This window comes from Diceros bicornis, chromosome 10 (genome assembly GCF_020826845.1).
Source record: "Diceros bicornis minor isolate mBicDic1 chromosome 10, mDicBic1.mat.cur, whole genome shotgun sequence".
NCBI lineage: Eukaryota > Metazoa > Chordata > Mammalia > Perissodactyla > Rhinocerotidae > Diceros > Diceros bicornis.
In genome coordinates, this window is record NC_080749.1 from 65,222,443 (window position 1) to 65,245,161 (window position 22,719).

Sequence of the window (22,719 nt, forward strand, 5' to 3'; positions counted from 1 at the left end):
GTTTGACTGAGGGGTGTTGGTTGGAGACAGAGATGCTGTTTGGACTGTGGACCCCTTTAGGGCAGGCCCCCAGGACGGATTTCCCCACCTGTGAGCGCGGGGCCCCGCGTTCGGAGCCGGAACGCCGCGAGGGCGGGGCCTCGGCGGCGGGTACTGGCCATTCCCGGTCCGGTCGGGACCGAGGGACGACGACGGAGGGGGTGCGAGGGCAGGCGAGAGGCGCGGGCGGCGGGGGCCGGGGGGCCCGGGCCCGCCATGGAGCTGTACCTCAGCGCCTGCTCCAAGGCTGCCAACGTCGCCGCGTCCAAGACGGCCACCAGCAGCCTGGCCGCCGACAGCCAGCAGTGCGGCGACGTGAGTGGCCCGGCGTCGGGGTCGTCCTGCGCCGCCGGCGGCTGGGGAGGGGCGGGGAGGGCCCGGGGGTCGCGCGGGTCCCAACGGGCGGGCTCCTGGCGCCCTCGCGCGGCGCGCCCGGCGGCGGGAGAGAGCTGCTGACGCTGGAAGCGGGGGTCTTCAGGGCTGTGTGGCGGGGCGGGACCCGTCAACCCTAGTTGTCCGGCTGGGGTAGGAGTAGATGGGCCCAAACTAAAGGAGTAGTACCCCAAAGGAAGGACAAGACTCTCCGATTGCATCTGACAGGGCGCGCACAAAACCCACTTGCCCGGGGTCGGAGCGGCTCAGCTGCTGGATCTGCCTCTTGGGGTCAAGCTGCCTGTGATCCCAGGAAGCAATACTTTGTACTACACTACAAAGTTAAGTGAAAAGGTAAAGTAATTTTTCATTGTATTACGTTGGTTTTCTTTGCCCCTTTCCACTTGCTGGTAAATTCAGGCGCTACATCATACAGAGTGCGTTAAGGGAATTGGCGCTAACACTCACAGGAAAAAAATAATCAAACCCACATCTAACGTGAGGTATTGTCTAGGATGCATACCCAGCAACTTCATCTAGTATGGTTTGAACAGAATCATGGGCTAGAAAGTTTAGATTCTTAGTTCTGTCTTAATTTATAATTAATGGATCCATATTAACTTTTCTTTATAATACTTCATATATACCCATTTAGTGAGATTTTTATTTTCTTAGAAACATGCTTGGTTGAAAGGTGGGAGGTTATGGGTGCTGGCTGGCATTTAATTATGTTATGATTTTAACCAATAATAACTTGGACAAAACTCTTTTACAGAACACTTCTCTATGATTTTGTTTTGAGTTGAATTCTGTTTCACACACAAAGTAAGAACAAAGTGAAGTTGAAATGAATTACCATGTTTGGTATTTTAACCTCACTTTAATGGAAGAAGGCTCTGCTTCTCTGAGGAGACTCTGTGATTTGCCACAGCCTCCCCCTCTAGTCTTTTCTTGGATCCAGAGCCTCAGCTCCTTCCAGTTGGGGTCTTACATATCTGCTCACACATACCATGTTCATATTTCTGTGCCTTTGTTCATCTTGCCTCCCAAACCTGGCATACCCTTTCTTCTTCCCCTCAATCTATGAATTTGATTCATATTTCAAGATTCTTTCTGAACTATCACAGCCCCCAATTAGCTTATATTTCCTTAGAAATTTTCTTGCCATTGGTTTATATAATTTTACTCAAGACTGTAATTTTATAATTATAATTTTATAATTTAAACTATACTGGGTTATAGTGTGTACTTCCCTCAAACCCTTGCATGTTTTTAGTCCTCAATGCTACTCCCACCCTCAAACTCCCCAGACCTCGACTCGGTAACTAATGCTGAAGGAGGTTCACTACATTCTTTTGGAGTGGTTGCTTTGATCAAGATGGCAAAAAATTCTACAAGAATGAATTCTGAGTGACCCCCTTATCCTTCTACTGTCTGTGATGTCATCAGAAATGAGTAGGGCCTCTTGGTATTGGGTACTTGCCTAATAAACATGATTTCTTTTTTTTTTTATGTGTTTCTTTTTTTTATTTTTATTTATTTTTTTTATTTTTTTTTGAGGAAGATCAGCCCTGAGCTAACATCCATGCTAATCCTCCTCTTTTTGCTGAGGAAGACCAGCTCTGAGCTAACATCCATTGCCAATCCTCCTCCTTCCCCGCCCCCGCCGCCCAAAGCCCCAGTAGATAGTTGTATGTCATAGTTGCACATCCTTCTAGTTGCTGTATATGGGACGCGGCCTCAGCATGGCCGGAGAAGTGGTGCCTGGGTGCACGTCCAGATCCGAACCTGGGCCGCCAGCAGCGGAGCATGCGCACTCAACCGCTAAGCCACGGGGCCGGCCCTAAACATGATTTCTTAAAGTAAATTTTGTTTCTAGAAAATATGCAACTTCCCTTTTAAAAAAAAATCTGTTCTGCTAGAATAGTGCAAGCTAACTAAAAATACGTTTAACATCACACAATTTGACTGAGTCACATCCACACAAACTAGCTTTCCTAAGGCAGGCTGGAAACCTGTATCCCTCGTTTTTAGTGTGTAGACTTAGCCCTCTCTTTTGTCTGCTTCTTCAGATATATTGTTTGTTGTATTACCGTTTTATCTGTCAAATATTAATTCACTTGTCAACTACTTTTTAAAAAGATGTTCTCTCTATTCTTTATTACATTCATTCCCCCCAAAAACTGTCTTCATTGAATCGTAATTAGGCACCAGACTATTTCCCTAAAGACTGACTTTGTGAGATTTCTTTTTCTTTCAATACAATCTCCTCAATGAAGTAATGCTTTATATTTACACTTTTAGTTGTTTTTTTTTTAAAGGGAAACGAATTATTTTAATTGACAACAGAGGAGTTACCCTGGCTGTAATGAATGCATTTTTTAAAAAGGTGTTCTTTGTTTACAGATCAGTAGCCTTGGTTTGGTCTTGAGAAACATATGCCAACACAGCTAAAAGTCAACAGCTAAAAGAAGTTGACAGCTAAATGTCAGCATCTAAAAGAAATGATCAGTCCACTCCTTGACTCATGATTGTTGATTGTTTCCTTTTCAGGAAAGAGAAAGGCTTCATATCTGGTCTCACTGAATTCAAAACATTGCCCTATAAGATTCTTTTCTTTGCCTTCTCAGGGAAGCATGGGTAATCAGGAAATTCCGCTTTATGATTTAGCCCCCTTGGAAGTGATTGAAGTCTGGTGTTAAGCAAGAGGTCAGAAACTTACCAAGGAAGGCTTTAAATGGAAAAGGAAAGCCAGAATCCTATCAGGTTCCACCAAGTCTGCACCTTTGCCCACAGATGAAGCATCCCCCCACCTGCCTTGAGTTCCTTTTAGGGTCCCACCCAGCCAAGCTTCTTGGTATTCAGAATCTGACTGAGGTGGCTGCTGACGTACTGAACGCAGAGGTCACAAATTGGTACCTGCAGACAGGTCTGGACTGGTGCGCAATGGATGGGGTCTTATAAATTGAACTGGGTGCCTGCAACCCATCAGGTGCTCTCAGGTGTGCCACATCTCCCACACATTCCAGTTGTCTTTCACTTGAGCCAATTCCTGCTTCAGCATTACTTTACACCAAAAATTCTCTTGTTCTGGCCGAGAAAACTTAAAGGAAAGCAAAAAAAGAAGGTAAAGGCTACATTGGGACAACTTCCCCACCTATTTCGATCCTCCACTTTTTCCCTTTCAGAGGTTCTCCCATGACCCATTAGCATTATCCTGCTATTGAAAAGTGGACTAAGAACTCACACGAAAAAAAAACCTCTTTGGGTAATGTTTTAACTTAACAAATGAAATTAAATAATTCAGCTGTTTCTTCTAAAGTAACAGATGTAGAAACATGACTATTAGCTGGTATTTTCCTCCTTTTATATGTTAATGGCTATTGCGTAAGGTTGTATTTGGTCTTTACACATATGGAGAAACCTCAGTCCCTATCAATATCCTTTATAATTGGTTCTTCCATATGTTGACTTCATAGACCTTGAATTTTTTTTCCTGACTGTAGCACTCCGAGATCGTTGGGTTTCATCATCCTTAACATCTGAGTTTTACTTCTGCTATGTTTTGTTAAAGTTGTTTCTATGAATCTTGGTGAAAAAATTTTCTGTTTTTCTTCATTTTCAGATTATTGAGATACAATAATCATAATTAATATTGTCCCTTCATCTTTTGAACACAGTGCCTTGACCTGGAAAAGGGAGGAGGAAAAGGGAGAATCTTAGCATTAGCTTCATACATTAAAACAAATTTTATCCTATTCTTTCTTTTCCTTTGCGCCTTTCTTCTTTGGCTCAGGGCCAAGAACTGATGGCGATCGGGGAGGAATTAATTGAGTGAGGGTGGGTTTTTAGAATAATTCAGGTCAGTGGGAAAAGAGGTAGGGATAAGCAATTAATGTTGCCCAATCCACATCTTTCTGTTGCTAGTTTTTCCCCTCTTCACATTCTTCTTACATGCTTTATTTTCAATGAACAGTCTAGTCATTTCAATAGGGTGATATTTAAAAGTGCCATTCATTAATTTTATATTTATAATATTTTTAAATCTGCGTTTGCAGCTTTTTCGGCCTTCTTATGGCTTTAACCTGACTGATCCTTACTGTCGACTTTTGGAAAACCAGTATAGAAGTCTCCATGATCCACATTTAAGAGGGTACTATAAGCGCAAAGATATCCTGAGGAGATTAAAGAAAGGTGGCTACATCACCAGCAATAATAAAGTGAGTTGAAGATGATTTTTTAATCATTGAAAACCAAGACTGGATATAAGCTTCCTTCTGTACCTCACTAGAGGCGCCTTTAACTTGGCCATGAGAGATACTTAATGGGAAATTCCATAAATTGTTCAGTATTTAGGGCACGAGGAATCAGACGACAGTTGTTTCTATATGCAACAACTTCTTCTTTTAGCAAAATCAGCCTGATAGAATCCTGATAGACTACTGTTCTTTTTGGGGGTTGAACTTTATTATTACATTGGTATTTTATTTTAATAACTTCAATTGTGTGTACCAAATTCCTTATCATGGCATAATTCATATTAATAAAGTAATGTTATTGGGATAAAAATTTCCTGTTGATTAACAATTGTAGAGAGATACTTCTTACAAAATTGTTAACAATTTATTACTCTTGATGCCAAAATGTTACCAAATGGTATATTATTACTATTTTTCCTCTGGGAAGTGATTGCTATGATTTTTAAATATTTGTATTTATATATTTTTGTTGTTGTTATTTTTTTTTAGATTGTATGTACCTTGAAGGAACTGAATAAGTACAGGCAATATCTTACCAGCTTAAAATTAGACTTTGAAAGAAACTATATAAGAGAACAAGTAAGTTACATACTTAAATTTGGTTTCTTTAAATAGGGTTTGGAAGAAAGGTTTGTTTGTATGCAAAGTATTCTCTTATAATATTTTTACCTTTAATTTTGACAAACTAAATAATTTTTCCAAATGAAAATTTAGAGCAGGAATAAATAATATTTTGAGGTTGCTATATTGGGCCAAGAAAGGAAAAGGGACCAGGTCATCTATTAATATGCCAGTGGTAGCTGGTCTAATGTAGTAAATAAATTGCTATTCAGATGTGTCCCTTCTACCTGAGCTAGGGTCAACAGGAAGAGTCTAATTTGGCAGCAAGATTCTTAAGCTGGAACCCAAAACAGCTTGAGTAACAGGAGAGGAAAAGTATGAATAGTTATAATGTCCTGGAGGTGACTCAAAGAACAAGTACACTGTGTGTTTGTACCCACACGCATGCAGCTGTGTTTATCTAGTAAAAAATGTTGTTCTAAAAGGTGAAGTGGAGTGATTTAGTGTAGAGTGAGTGAATACAGATAGTGACTTCCTTTCAGTTTTTAACTCAAAGTTTGTGTGAGAGTGTGTGTGTGTGTGTGTGCGTGCATGCGCTTACATGTGTGTTAATGAATTCGAGTTTTAGGGTCGAGAATTGGATAAAAATGAGAAAGGTATGTGTATGTGTACTTTTACAAATTTATTTCTAAGGTTAAGAGAGTTGTAGAGAAATGAGAATGACTTCCCTATACTTGTTCTGTATTTTCCCCCAGATCCCCCTCTATGCCTCCACTTCTTCCATATTTTCATTTGATTTCTTCAGAATGGGTAGATAAATATTTATTTTTTTGAAATATGTATTTTATGAATATATTATATTCATGAAATATAAAATAAATATTTTATGAAATATTTATATTTTATTTTCAGAGAGAGAAATCTTTATTTTGGTTCATGTCTGTGATGGATTCAAAACAGATTTAAATGCATTTAAACAGAATTAGCTATTTACAAAGTATAGAAATTTTACCAAACACTAAATATAAAAAGGTATATCAAAGGACAGCTTTATTTCTGGGAAATTTAAAAAAACATTGTGTGTGTATATATATATATATATATATATATATATATATATATATATACACACACACATATACATATATATGATACATGCACACTTTTTTTTTAATAGAAAATGCTTGCAAAACAAGTAAATAAACTACAGGAAAATAGTCACATACCTCGACATTGTGATGTTGCACAGTTCCAAAATTGGTTGTTACAGGAGGGCACCCAATCTATTAAGGACCAGGAACGACTAATAAGACACAGGTAAGGTTGAAGGTAATGCATATTTTGTGTATATATTGTAGACTCAAAGAAGATGGAAAATACTGGAAAGAATTGAAGGTAGGATTTTTTAAAAAGTACTAGACACTATTTAACTCCACTATTGCCCTCAGTAAGGAGAGGAAGGGAGAACAAGAGGTACAGGAATTGGGAACTATGGTGCTATGAAGAGGAATTTCTACCAGGGAAGACAGGGTTGCTGGGAGTCCAAGAGGTAATCCAAACTGATGACCAAAGAACAAACCAGATCCAAAATCCTTCCTACAGCAAGAGACAAAGGGAAAGTATCTTTAGCATATCCCTCTCACAGTGGGTTTTTAAATTTATCTTGAAGGGCTGATAGCATTAAGTTTGAGGAAATTAGTGCAAAGTCAAAAAAGGAGGTTCGATATAACTTTATCTACTGCCAATACAAATATACATTATCTCTAAAAAAACTTCATAAGCCCTTCAGATATTACCTGCTTACATTCAATCATGACCATTCTGTGGTCAAGGCCATTACTTAAGAAGTGAAGGGATGTTATAGTCTTTTTCTTCCTCCTTCATTAAGGTGAGGGACTGGTAGTTCCATGATATATATTGACATGCCAGAGACCCAGACTATAGATGGAAGATTTGTTCAAGGCCTTGTAAGTTACAAGGGACTCAGTAGATATATTTTTCTTAGGAGATTCAGATGTGTTTTTTTCCAGATTTGAAGTCAATGTTTCAGTTATTTTAGCCTTTTTTATAATTTCATATTCCTAAACCTACTGAGTTATGAATACTTATTGTGCAAAATGTTTTAATCAGTCTGCTCCATGTTTTACCATTGTCTTGGCCATAAAAACAGATGCTTATATAGTAGGGAGACCTGTATGATGAAAAAAATATGGTGAGTTGGTGGGTCAGGCTGGCTTAAAGGTCCATGAACAGAACTGATAGAAAAACTGTCAAATTCCTGTAGTTCAGGAAATAAAAGGCAAGCAAGGAGGTGGTTTGGGAATGTCAAAGCAGATGATGCCATCAAAAGGGAAACACCCAATTCACCTTTACTTATATTTGCACTTTTACTTAGGTATTTGGATATGATAAGTAGGGAATTAGAACAACTTGAGCACACAGCAGAAGAGCAGCGCCTACTCCGGATGGATAGAGAAGAAAGACAACAGCGGGAACACACAAGAAGAAAACTGATTCTTCGTCGAAAAATTGAAGAGGTGAGAGATAACAAATTGAGAGAAAAATTGTGTACAGTTGATTCACTTGTAAATAATTTTAGCTGTCCATCATGCTTCTTGAAGTCATTTCAGGTCTAAATAATTACCCATATTAGTCCCTCTTCACAGCTGTAATATACAAGTTGCTACATAAAATAATGAAGCTGATACCACAAACTATATGTATGAGCCAATATCTGCTCTTAAAGAGATGATTGTGAAAGACACTACACACTATTTAATTCTCCTATAGTCCTCAGTGTGGGGAGGAAAAAATTTTAAATTTAGGTTTAGTAAAAAATAATCATGCTTGTATTCCTAATAGGAGTGCAGTACAGAAAGCCCATTCTAAAACCAATGTATGACTTGCGTTATGCTTGACCTGATTTCTGTTAGGCCTTAACTTGTTTTAATTTGTTTGTTGGTGGTGGACAAACTACAAAAGTTTATTGTGAACCCATACTGTACAGTAACATTGTGCTCTCTAGGAATGGAAGACAAAAGAGATGTTACTTCTGACAAGGATTGGAGAAGATGTTAGAAGGGAAGCTAGGATAGAGGAACAACGGCGTAGAAGCAGAGAAGAGAGTGACAGGAAGGTAGGGTGAGCTTTAACCTCTAACTTGGGCTGTTTGAGATGAAGCTTTTGCTACTTTTGATTTTTGAAAGTACGCTTTGTGAGGTGATGATGGACTAGTTACCCCAAATGATATGCATTACACAAGACTGAAAGTTATAAAATTTTTTACTGTATTTTGGCCATATTATTTTCTGACTATAATATAGAAAGTGCCTCCCTATTATCTGGTATAACTGCTTTTGACTTTATCTCACACCGTAAATATACTTGTAATTCCTAAACAAAAAATGACATAACTGATTAAATTTTTCTTAGAATCAGATTTATTGGAAAATTTCTCAATTTTCCCCACCAGTTAATTTTTTAGAATAATTGTTTTTAATTTTAAATAATACATATTTTATGATTTAGAGTGTAAATCAGTATAAAGAGAAAGGGAAATAATTTATAATCCCAACACCATCCTGTTAACTTATTGGTACACACGACTACATACACACACACAAACACACACATTTGCATAATATTTCTATGAATATTTATTATGCCAATAAATAAATAAATTCTTGTTTTTATACCTTACAGATTGTTTTGTAAATTGCTTTTTCATGTAATAAAATAACATTGACAACTTTTCATGTCAATAAATGTTGGTCTCATTCTAAATAATCATTTCAGGTGGTGTATTGTTGACAAACCTAGATGTCAGTGTAAGAGTTACATAATTTGGTTATATTGGTGTATACTGCTATATAGCAACTTCTTTTAAATATTGGAAATTTAAATATGCACGATAATCTTTTGTTCTACTTTTGTTACATGTACCTTGTAGTATCATCAGGGACTCACTGGTCATATGGCAAGCTCAGCTTATTCCAATTGACTGTAATTATTATTCTCTAATATTCAATTTGCACTACTCTTTTTCGGTGGGAGTTCTCTGCAAGTTGGCCTCTTTTGCTTTCAGACATCTCTGAAAGTATCTTTGTTTTTGGGGAGCAACACAATGCCCCAAGTTTCCTCTTACTTTTTGCCTGATAACAATTACTCTTCAAGGAGTCCCAGCCAATTTTAGTGGCAACTAGTGCAGTGGATCAAATTCTGGCACTAGGGGTGCCTGTTAGACATGACCACTGATGTAGACGTGTAGGTTGCTTGAGCCATGTTAATGACAGCTGTTCAAATTATTGATATTTCCAATGGAGTTTTTCTAAATTGTCTTTTTTGAATCACGTTCTAATATGAAAGGTTTTCAATTCTTTTGTGTGTTTCTTAATATTTTTATCTTTCTTTCAGATTTGACATTATGCATATTTTTACTCCAAAATATATGCTTAAATTACCGTTATAAAAATCTTTAAAAGATTTTGCCTTTGCATCTTTGTTAAAAATCAGTTGTATCAGTCCATTTTTGGACTCTTTTCTGCTCTTTGACCTATTTATCTATTATAATGTCTTGATTATTGTACTTTTAATAATTTTTTATTTTTTTATTGAGGTAAAATTTGTATATAACATTATAAAAGTTTCAGGTGTGCAACATTATAATTCGACATCTGTATACACTACAAGGTGATCACCACCAAAAGTGTAGCTACCATCCATCACCGTACAATTGACCTCCTTCACTCATTTTGTCCACCCCCCAACCTTGTTCCCCTCTGGTAACTACCAGTCTGTTCTGTTTCTGAGTTTGTTTTTGGTTTTATTTTGTTTGTTTATTGTTTTGTTTGTTTTAGATTCCACATATGAGTGAAATCATATGGTATTTGTCTTTCTCCATCTGACTTATTTCACTTAGCATAATACTCTTAAGGTGCATCCATGTTGTCACAAATGGCAAGATTTCATTCTTTTTTACGACTGAGTACTATTCCATTGTATATATATACCACATCATCTTTATCCGTTCATCCATCAGTGGACACTTAAGTTGTTTCCATATATTGGCTATTGTAAATAATGCTACAGTGAACATAGTGGTGCATATATCTTTTCAAATTAGTGTTTTTGTATTCTTCAGATATATACCCAGAAGTGGGACAGCTGGGTCATATGGTAGCTGTATTCTTAATTTTTTGAGGAATTTCCATACTGTTTCCTATAGTGGCTGCATGAATTTACATTTCCACCAACAGTGTATGAATGTTCCCTTTTGTCTATATCCTCAACAACACTTAATTATTTCTTGTCCTTTCAATAATAGCCATTCTAACAGGTATGAGGTGATACCTCGAGGTTTTGATTTGCATTTCCCTAATAATTCGTGATATTGAACATCTTTTCACATGCCCGCTGACCATCTGTCTGTCTTCTTTGGAAAAATGTCCCTTTAGATCCTATTCCCGTTTTTTAATTGGGTTGTTTGATTTTTTGTTATTGAGTTGTGTGAGTTCTTTATATATTTTGAATATTAACTCCTTGTCATATGTGTGATTTGCAAATAGCTTTTCCCATTCAGTAGGTTGCCTTTTTGTTTTGATGTTGGCTTCCTTCACTGTGCAGAAGCTTTTTAGTTTGTTGTAGGCCCATTTGTTTATTTTTGCTTTTGTTTCTCTTGCCTTTGTCAGATCCACAAAATTATCACTAAGATGGATATCAAGGAGCTTACTGTCTATGTTTTCTTCTAGGAATTTTGTGGTTTCAGGTCTTACATTCGAGTCTTTAATCCATTTTAAATTAATTTTTGTGTATGGTGTAAGACAATGGTCTAATTTCATTCTTTTGCGTGTGGCTGTCAGTTTTCCCAACACCATTTATTGAAGAGACTGTCCTTTGTCCATTGTATGTTCTTGGCTTTTTTGTCATAAATTAATTGTCCATATATGTGTGGGTTTAATTCTGGACTCTCGATTCTGTTCCATCTATCTGTGTGTCTGTTTTCATGCCAATATCATACTGTTTTGATTACTATAGATTTGTAGTATAGTTTGAAATCAGGGAGCTTTATACCTCCAGCTTTGTTCTTCTTTGTCAAGATTGCTTTGGCTATCTGGGCTCTTTTGTGGTTCCATACAAATTTTAGAATTATTTGTTCTAGTTCTGTGAAAAATTCCATTGGAATTTTGATGGAGATTGCATTGAATCTGTAGATTGCTTTTGGTAGTATGGACTTGTTTTTCTGTTTTTTTTTGGTGAGGAAGATTAGCCCAGAGCTAGTGTCCATTGCCAATCCTCCTCTTTTTGCTGAGGATTGGCCCTGAGCTAACATCTGTGCCCATCTTCCTCCATTTTATATGTGGGATGCCACTACAGCATGGCTTGATAAGCAATGCGTAAGTCCGCACCCAGGATCCGAACCTGTGAACCCCAGGCCACTGAAGTGGAGCATGTGAATTTAACTGCTACGCCACTGGGCTGGCCCAGTATGGACATTTTAACATTATTAATTCTTTGAGTCCATGAGCATGGAATATCTTTCCATTTATTTGTGTCTTCAATTTTTTTCATCAGTGTCCTATAGTTTTCAATGTACAGGTCTTTTGCCTCCTTGGTTAAATTTATTCCAAGGTAATTTATTCTTTTTGATGCAATTGTAAATTATTTTCTTAATTTCTCTTTCTGATAGTTTGTTATTAGTGTATAGAAATGCCACAGGTTTCTGTATATTGATTTGTATCCTGATAATTTACTGAATTCATTTATTCTAACAGTTTTTTGGTGAAGTTTTTGGGTTTTCTATGGATAGTTTTATATCATCTGCGAATAGTGCCAGTTTTAGTTCTTCTTTCCTGATTTGGATGACTTTTATTTCTTTTTCTTGCCTAATTGCTGTGGCTAGGACTTCCAATACTATTTTGAATAAAAGTGATGAGAGTGGGCATCTTTGTCTTGTTCTTGATCTTAGAGGAAAAGCTTTCCGCTTTTCACCATTGACTATGATGTTAGCTGTGGGTTTTTCATGTATAGCCTTTATTATGTTTATGTACATTCCTTCTGTATCCACTTTGTTTATGTACATTCCTTCTGTATCCACTGTGTTTTCATCATAAGTGGATGCTTGCATCTTCTCTGATCACAATAGTATGAAACTTTTTAATTATAAGAAGAAAACTGGAAAAGGCACAAAAATGTGGAGATTAAATAATATGCTACTGAACGACCAATGGGTCATTGAAGAAATCAAAAAATACCTAGAGACAAATGAAAACAGAAATATGATGTACCAAAATCTTTGGGATGCAGCAAAAGCAGGTCTAAGAGGGAAGTACTAAATGGAGCTTATTTGGTTTTTTTGAGATCCTCCCAATTGTGGGTCACCATGCCAGGGATGGGACTTTTGGCAAGAGCATGTCTCTGCCTCTCCTACCTGTCTCGATGTGGTCCTTTTATTCTTTGTTGTGGAGCAGGTGTTCAGTTAGTTCTCAGGTTCTTTTCAGAGGGATTTGTTACATTTGTAGCTATATATTTGTTATGTCCACGGGAGGAGGTGTGTTCAGGATCTTCCTACACTACCATCTTGAACCTATCCCAATAATTCCTTAAATCAGTAGTGCTTCCAACTTTCTTCTTCTATTTCAAAGTTGTTTTGGCTAACCTAAGCCCTTTACATTTTCATATGTATTTTAGAATCAGCTTGTTAATTTTTACCAAGAAATCTTACAGAGATTTTGATTGGAATTGTGTTGACTCTATAGGTCAGTTTGGGCACAGTTGATCTCTTGATAATATCGTCATACATTACTTAATGATGGGGATATGTTATGAGAGATGCATCATTAGGCAATTTCATCAGTGTGTGAACATCGTAGAGTGTACTTACACAAACCTGGATAGTATAGCCTACTACACATCTAGGCTATATGGGTTGTAGCATAGTCTAATCTTATAGGACCACTGTCGTATTTGCAGTCTGTCATTGACCGAAACATCCTTTTGTGGTACATGACTGTATTGAGTTTTCCAACTCATGAACCAAATATGTGTTTCTCTTTATTTAGGTTCCTTTAATTTTTCTTATCAATGTTATGTACTTTTGAAGTATACAGGTATTACACATCTTTTGATAGAATCACCCTTAGGTATTTCATAATTTTTATGCTATTATAATTTGCATTTTTTATTTCAAATTTCGATTATTTGATAGTATATAGAAAAGTAATTTTTTATATTCATCATGTACCTTGTATTGTTAAAATCACTTGTTAGTTCTAGTAGTGTTTTTCTAGATGCCAACTGATATTCTACATAAATGATCATATTGTCTGTGAATAAAGGTGGATACTTTTTTATTTCTTTTTCTTTTTCTTGCCTGATTGCACGTAGAATAGAAGCAATGATAGTGGACATTATTATCAAATATTTCTTTTATACCCCCTCTCTCACTACAGATATATTAGACTGCTGGATTTTGTCCCACATCTCGCTGATACTCTTTACATTTTGCAATGTTTTTTTCTCTCAGTGTTTCCTTTTTGATGGTTTCTGTTCCTGAGTAGACGTTAATTAATCTCTTCTTCTGCGATGTCTACTATGCTATTAATGCATCCATTGTATTACTCATCTCACATATTAAAAAAAACTGATTTTGGTCCTTTTCATATCTTTCATGTCTCTTCTTTATGTTGTAAATATATGGAATGCAGTTATGTTATCTTTTTTAATGTTCTTAACTTGAATTCTAACACGTGTCATTTATGGATAAATTTTTTTTTTTTTTTTTTTTTTTTTTTTTTTTTTTTTTTGTGAGGAGATCAGCCCTGAGCTAACATCCGCCAATCCTCCTCCTTTTTTGCTGAGGAAGACGGCCCTGGGCTAACATCCGTGCCCATCCTCCTCCACTTTATATGGGACGCCGCCACAGCATGGCTTACCAAGCAGTGCGTCGGTGCGCGCCCGGGATCCGAACCAGCGAACCCCGGGCCGCCGCAGCGGAGCGCGCGCACTTAACCGCTTGCGCCACCGGGCCGGCCCCTGGATAAATTTTGATTGATTGATTTATTCATTTTTGGGGCCATATTTCTCTGATTCTTTATATACTTGGTATCGTTTGATTGGATGCCAGATATTGTGAATTTTACTTTTTGGGTGCTGAATATTTTCATGTTCTTTACCTTTTCTTCTTGGATGTAGATACTTTATTTGGAAACAGTTTGATTGTTATAAGCCTTGCTTTTTAAGATTTGTTAGATAGGGCTAGAGCTATGTTTAATCTGGGAGTAGTTATTCCCCAATACTGAGGCAAGACTCATTTTTGTACTCTACCCAATGCCCTGTGACTGATGAAATTTTTCTAGAGTGGCTGGTAAGAATAGGCATGATAGGTGGGTGCCAAGCACTGTTCTTGCTAGTCCTTTAGGGTTGTCCTGTCTGTGTCCTTTGGTAGTTTCCTCACACACATCCTACTTATCCATTTTCTTGCTGAATACTGTAGGGAGCCCTCTGAGGATTTCAGGGGTTCTTTTTTGTGCAGTTATCTCGTTTCTAGTATTAGCCCAGAGATTCAAAAGGGAAGTCAATTTCATGTATTATGTTATGTTTCTCTATGGTAGGCTTGAGTGACTTGGTTAAATCACTCAGGAATCCTCCAATTGAAGATGATTTAGAAATTGCCTAAATTTACCAGGATAGCTATGGATTAAGAGACCATATCTGATCTAAAACTAGTTCCCTGAAGGTGTGCAGTGAGGTAAATTGCATCTGTGTTAAATGTATTCTTCATGTTTGACGACAGATGGAAATTTATCCCTTACTACTCTCCCAAATGTGCCCTCAGTGTAACGTTGCAAGTCACAAGACATGAATGACTATTCATTTTCAATACAGTCGTGAGTCGCTTAATGACGGGGATACATTCTGAGAAATATGTTGTTAGGCAATTTTGTTGATGTGTGAATAACATAGAGTGTACCTACACAAACCTAGATGGTATAGCCTACTACACACCTAGGCTATATGGTACTAATCTTAGGGACCACCACTGTATATGCCGTCTGTTGTTGACTGAAATGTTGTCATGCAGTGCATGACTATATGCTGTCACATTTTAAATATTTGTTGTGCTTTCTAAATAGCAAGTTGGTATTAACCAATATATTGTCTTTAATATTTTAGAAACAAGCCCTTCTAGAGAAAAAAATGGCTTATCATTTACAAAAATTGCAAGAAAATGGCTTTAAGAGAGATGATATGAGAAAAAATACATTTGATTACAGAGGACAAGATGGAACACATTTTGAACGTGAGAACATTAAAAGCTGATGTAGCTATGTAGAAAGTTCTTATCTATGTATTTATGTAAAAATATTTTTGTAAACCTCTGTTTGTTTACACTTGCTACCTGCTTTGTACCAGGCCTGGTTCTAAGCATTTCCCTATTACAGTTCAAATTGAAAAGTAGACATATATGTAAAAATTAAAACAAACTAAAATAATCTTATCAAGTGGTTCAGTAGACAAGCTTGCCTATATTGCAGTTCTAACCAACTTCTTTATACTTAAAATAATGTATTTTTTGCTACTGAAGCTTTAAAAACTTATGTGTAAGATAATTATTATTATATATCAACGTGGTGTTCTACTATGTTGCCAGCCACAAAGAATAGAGAGTGCCAGAAAAAAACAAAGGGAAGAAAGGAAGGAAAAAAAGAAGGAAAGGAAGAAAGTTTAAAGGAAGAACATCAAGTCGTGACTTGGCTATGCCCAATGTCTACCAGCTTCCTTTTATTTATGACATTATAAGACTACAGTGAGATTTAATAAATTAAATTAATTAATGACATTAATTAAAATGTCATGGCCAGAACGCAAAAATGTAGACATGTTTTAATTAGCTGTGGCTGTGCAGTATCAGGAAAGAACACGATGATCTTCCATGCAGTTATCATCATAGCATCCCATCAGTCCTATCTGTCTCAATCCCATTTCTAGATGAGAGCCTCCCTGTGTCATTCCAGAATATTACCAACTAGGCTCCATTGGCTCTTATTTTTACCTACCTCAAATCTGTATTTTACACTGCTACATAATTACACTTAAAACTCTGTTCTGATGATTTCTTCTCCTGGCCCCCAAACTTAAAGATCCCCTTAGCTCTTAAACGAAGCTCAGACTTCTTAGGCAACCATTCTTCACCATAGAGAGTCCAACCCAAACCTAACTTTTTGACTTTATTGCACACTACCTCCTTGAGGAAAGCAGCTATGATTGAGGGGTGATGTGTATAGGCTCTGGAGCAAAACTGCCAAAGTCCAAATCCTGCTTTACTCTTTTCTAGCCACATAAACCGCTTGGATACATTACTTAACCTCAGTTAAGCCACAGTTTCATCATTTGAGAACAAAGATAATACTCCTAAATAATTCTCATAAAGAGCCCAAAAGTTCTAGCTCATAGTAAGCACTCCGTTTATTTCATTGTCCAATCATATGAGACTACTGACCATTCCTAAAACACAAGTTACCTTTCGTACTTTTATCCCTCTCTTTATCCAATTTTCTCAGCCTAGAATTATGTGCTCACTGTCCATCTATCCAAAGCCTACCATTCCTTAAGCTCCACTGTAAATGACACTCTATAAAGTCTTTTTTAATAACTCTAACTTGAAGATCCCTCTCCCTTGAATCCCTATAGTACTTCGTATCATTCTTAATATACTTATTACATACTTCCTGCTATCTTAATCACCCATGATATTGTAACTCTCACCTTTTGTGTTCCACAGAGCACCTAGGACTATATGTATGCAGGTGTGTCTGTGTATACACACATACACTCTAAATATATGTTTCCTGAATAGACTAATTCAATCTCTGCAACGCATTAAGATAATGACAGCAATCTTATGCTTCAGAAAAGAAATCACTTTAGTAACTATATATATCCCTACGTTTTCAACTGTTAACTTTCTCACTGAATAGGAAATGACTTTCAAGTAGACAGTTTAAACATTTGTTATCTCAGATCCCCTCTTTTGAAGAAGTAGGATATAAAGGAATTTAATTTATATTATCAAAGTGACAGAAGAATATCCATTTCATAAATGAAATTGAATTATACCTCTACAGTATTGTTGTCATCTTCCACCAAGTAGACGTCCTCCGTAGGGACAGAGAGAATGAGAGATGAAGGGAATATTAGGTGAATCTGCTCCAGTGGAGAGGCAGATCACACTCACATTTTACATCTCTAATGAAAACCCGTTGAGCACACGTGCTGTGAGGATCCTTTGCCCTCCTAGATGGTTAGAAATAGGAACTCGATCACAAAGGAGGGATATATATATATACTTGCTCATGCCAGGCTGTGAGGCACATCCAAGAATTGCAGTTGCAGTAGTCACTGTGGGGAGTGGGTCTCCAGCCAGTAGCTATGTTGGTAGCATCCCCACAGAGAGGAAATGACGTGTTACAGTTGAGCTGGGTGTAGCTTTTCTCTCTGCCAGAAGAAAATTCTGTCCCTACAAGTAGATCTTTTCACTTGAAGGGGTAATATTTCAAGAGTAATTGTCTTTCCTCCCATTTCACCTCTCTCCATCTTCTCCAATACCTCCTCACAATCCCACAATAAATTAGCATGTGGTTCACTTCCTCTTGGGCATGAAAAGATAGTCTTTCTTGGGTAATTCTGTCATCACCATTATTAAAAATAAATGTTTTCTTATATTTCTTTTAGCTTCTTCTCCAAAGAAGAAAAAATTTTCTGAAGATATAAAGTTAATTTATTCTGTTGGTGACCAGAAAGCAAATAAAGGAGGATATGGTAATTGAATATTGTGATAAGGAATACTAAACAGTAATTTGGGGAAAGACTGAGTTTGGATGGCCTCTTTTGCTTAAATGCAGATAAATCCTCTGTTATCAAATGACTAATTTAGAGTGATGCTTACCAAAAATGATACAACCTCTATTGCTTTCAGAATTTGATCTCGTTACTGATTTAGTGTTTTGAGCTTAACATTATATCGTCATTTTAGAAAAATTAAATGAAGGGTCTATTGCTGTTAAATGAACATTACGTGAAACCTAACAAATTGCAAAATAACTTTTATAACGCTCAAAATGTTTTCTTACTGTTGAGTTTTGGGAGTTATTTATATATTCTGAATACAATTCTTTTTCAGATATGTGATTTGAAAATCTTTTATCTTGGTCTGTGACTTGCCTTTTCATTTTCTGTTCCATTGATTTATCTATATGTCTATCCCTTTGCCAATACTGCGCTGTCTTGATTATTGTAGCTTTTTATTGTCTTAAAATCAGGTAGTATAATTCTACCAACTTTATTTTTCTTCTTCAAAATTTTTATGACTATTTTAATTCATTTGCCTTTTCCGTATAAATTTTATAATCAGCTTGTCTACAAAAAATATGCTGGGATTTTTGAATGAAGTACGTTAAATCAATCTATAGATTAATTTAAGGAGAAAAAGAAATCTTGACTATACAGGGTCTTCCAATCCATAAACATGACATCTCTTTCTGTTTGGTTAGCTGGTCCTTGTTTTGTGGTTTTCAGTATAGAGATCTTGTATGTGTTGTGTTAAATTTAGACATAAGTTCTTCATTTTTTTATTACTATTGTACATGGTATTTTTAAAATTTGGTTTCCAATTGTCCATGGCTGTTGTTTTTACTTTGTCTCTTTGTACAGATTTTTTAGTGATTGTTCTAGATAAACAATATATTTACTTAGCTTTTTGCAATCAACTATGAATAAATATTTTACCACTTTAAGTGGAATGTGGAAACCTTATGACTATATATGTCTCCTTATCCCTCTCCCCTTCGCTATAGTTGCCTTATGTATTACATCTACATACATCAAACATCCACTTAGATAATGGAATAAGCATAGTCTATTATATTTACTCAGATAGTTATCATTTTGGTTGCCCTTTAATTCCTGATATCCCAGGTTTCCTTCTGGTATCATTTTCCTTCAGTTCTTCACCAAGGGATAGAACTTCCCTTAGTATCTCTTTTAGAATAGATTTTCTGGAAGTGAATTATTTTAATTTCCCTTATCTAAGAATGTCTTTATTTTACCTTCATTCCTGAATGATACTATTTTCACTTGATATAGACTTGTAAGTTGACAGATCTTTTTTTGCAGAACTTTAAAACTGTTGTTCCACTTTATTGTGTTCTCTATGGTTCTGATGAGATATCTGCAATATTTGAATTGTTGATCCTCTATAAATAATGTGACATTTTCCTCTGGTGGTTAAGATTTTGGGGGGGGATATTTTTCTGCAATTTGATTATGATATGTCTTAGTGTGGATTTCTTTGTTTTTGTGATTTTTTTTCTCCCTTTAGTGTTCACTGAGTTTCTTTAAACTGTCAAGTTTATATTTTTTGCCAAATTTCCCTTAAGCAGACCTCCTTCCCCCACAAAGGGAACTACTATCCAAACCTGTTTATTATCATAACCATTATTTTTATAATATATTTAGTAGATGAGTATCCTTAAACTACATATAGACATATATAGAGATACCATTATTAAGATATTTTAATGTAATTGATATGATATTGTATCCAGTCTTATGTGACTTGCTTTTTACACTCAGAATTATGTTTCAAAAGTTTCATCATGTGTTACCTGACATTTTACTTCATTTCGCTACTAATCCTATCCCATTGTGTGAATATACCACAATTGATACATCTGTTTTTCTGCTGATGGATGTATCTGTTATTTGAACAATATTGCACTGAACATTCTTGTACATATATATCTCCTGGTAATCATGGACAAGAGATTCTCTAGGGATTATATCCCTAGATATGGGATTTCTGGGTCATGTTTCCTCTTCTGAGAAATTATCTTTTCAAATCTCTTGTCCGTTTTCCTACTGGGTTGTTTTTCTTTTTCTTATGGATTTGAAAGATTTTTTAGTCATACTAGAAACTCATCTATTATGTACATATATATGGTATAGCAAATATCTTCTTCCAATTTGTGGTTTGTGTCTATCCTTTCTTTTTATCTTTTGATGTACAGAAGTTCTTAATTCAAGGTAATAAAATTCTACATTTTTTCTACATGGTTTGTTACTTTTTATTTGAAGTCCATTTGTATGAGTTCTCTTTGATATGGCAAAGACATTAATATTTTGTTTTATTTGTGGCAAATATTTCCACAGTTTTGTTAATGACTTTTTTTAGCTTTTCTTATGAAACATTTCAAACAAAAAAACCTGCAGAACCCTTATGTGCCTATCATTCAACTTCACCAACAACTCATGGACAATTTTGTTTTGTCTATACCCTCAACCTCTCCCTGCTGCCATACTGTTTTAAAGCATATCCCACACATAATATCATTTCATCTATCAATATGTCAATATGTATTTAAAAGATAAGGATTATTTTTAATGCATAACCATAATACCATTATCACATTGCACAAATTAATAATTCCTTAATGTATCCAAATATTTAATCACTATTCAACTTTCCAATACTCTCATAAATGTCACAAAAATATTTTGATGTTATTTTGAATCTACATTGACATACCTTGCAACAGTTTGTGTCTTTTGAGTCTTTTCTAATCTATAGGTTCTCTTTCTATATATCCCTCTCCCTCCTTCTCTCCTCTTTTTTTCAGTTATGGTTTATTTGTTAGAGAAACAGTTGCTTGTCACAGGCTGAGCTTTTGCTGATTGCATCTATATGGTGTAGTTATGTATGTAATTTTTTATGTATTTCATGTAAAGTATTAGTTAGATCTATACACTTTCAGGTTCAATTTCCTTAGCAAGGCTGATTCATAGATGGCAGTGTGTCTTTCCATCAGGAAGTATATAATATCTTGTTGTCTTTCTCTTTGAGATGTTAGGAGCCATTTATGTTCAAGGCCTAGATCCACGAATCAATTGGGTTGCAAAATTGGGATATTTTAATTCTATTATTCCTTCTTCATAGATTTGCTGGAATACTGCTATAAAAAGAAACGTCCCCTCGACTACTATTTAGTTACATTGTGGTACAGGATACTTGGGAAAAGCAAACTCATGTTTAATATTTTACCATCATTTATCAGTTTTCAAAGTAATGAATTGTTAAATAGCATCCTCCAAGGGTGAGCAATTAGTTTTTTTGTGTGTCATTATGAATTCACAGATTTAAATAAATTCGATGTGCTTCAATACATTGCTGTTACTGTGTTTATTAATGCTGAGATTGTGACAGCTCTGACCAGTGGGAGCCCCTTCAAGATAACTCTTGAGTCCTTTGTGACATAACCCTAGTAATTTTTTATAGTTTCCTTGCTATCTGGGAAGACAGGATTAACCAAGCTTATCTTGTACACATTTCACTTGCTTTAACACCATTGAGTTTCATTGGCATCTTTGAAAAGATTAAGTTGTCATATATATGGGGACCTATTTCTAGACATTCTCTTCTGTTTTATTGATCTACTTGTTTGTCTCTATATGAATACTGTATTCTCTTAATTACTGTAGCTTTATAATAAGTCTTAAAATTTTGAAGTTTGAGTTCTTCAACATTTGTTGTTTTTCTGGGTTGATTTGGTTATTCTAGGGCCTTTGCGTTTCCACAGAAATTTTAGAATTAGCTTTCCAATTTCTACAACATAGTATGCTGGGATTTTATTTGGGTTCACCTTTAATTTCTTTTTCTTGCTGGCTAGGACCTCCAGGACAGTGTTGAACAAAATGGTGACTGTGTACATCCTAATCTTGTTCCAAAACTTAAAGGAAAGTGATCAATATAAATTAGAATATTAACTCTAGAAATTTGAAGGTAGCTTTTATCGGAGGAAGGACATACCCTCATATTCCTGGTTCACTAAGAAGTTTTATCATGAATAGATGTTGAATGTTTAGTATATTTCCCCCTGCATCTTTGAGGTAATCATCTAAATTTTCTCCTTTTTTCTCTTACTGTGGTGAATTATTTTGACTTATTTTTGAATGTTCAACCAACCCTGCATCCTTGGGATAAATCTCAAATAATTATTATGCATTATCTTTATTATATATTGTTAGATTCAATTTATTTTATTTATAATTTTTGCATCTTTGTTCATGGGGGATATTAACTGAGGTTTTCTTTTCTTGTAACGTCTTGTAATGAGTTTGGTATCAGAGTGATACTGGTCTCAAAGTATGAGTTAAGAGAGGAGTTCACTCCTCTTCAATTTTCTGGAAGAGTTTGTATAGAATTAGTGTAATTTCTTCCTTAGATATTTGGTATAATTCAGAAGTGAAGTCATTTGAGACTAAAGTTTTCTTTGTGAAAATGTTTTCAACTACATATTCAATTTTTTAAATAGATATCAGATTCTTCATATTATCTGTTTATTCATGAATGAGGTTTGGTAGTTTGTGTTTTTCAAGGAGTTTGTCCCTTGCATATAAGTTTTTAAATTTATTCCAACAGATTTTTCATAATATTCCT

At 35.8% G+C, this 22,719-nt stretch overlaps 1 protein-coding gene across 1 annotated transcript in view; it reads left to right on the top strand.

The window, feature by feature from the left end:
• The first annotated feature begins 255 nt into the window (after window positions 1-255).
• The window catches only part of FSIP2 (fibrous sheath interacting protein 2), an 89,554-nt gene continuing 67,090 nt past the window's right edge, over window positions 256-22,719 (top strand). The window contains exons 1-9 of the mRNA XM_058549382.1: window positions 256-354; window positions 640-765; window positions 4,470-4,631; window positions 5,160-5,249; window positions 6,409-6,548; window positions 7,627-7,768; window positions 8,257-8,367; window positions 15,402-15,528; window positions 17,961-18,047. Of these exons, the coding sequence (XP_058405365.1) occupies window positions 256-354; window positions 640-765; window positions 4,470-4,631; window positions 5,160-5,249; window positions 6,409-6,548; window positions 7,627-7,768; window positions 8,257-8,367; window positions 15,402-15,528; window positions 17,961-18,047 (1,084 nt within the window). The remainder of the gene's footprint in view (window positions 355-639; window positions 766-4,469; window positions 4,632-5,159; window positions 5,250-6,408; window positions 6,549-7,626; window positions 7,769-8,256; window positions 8,368-15,401; window positions 15,529-17,960; window positions 18,048-22,719) is intronic.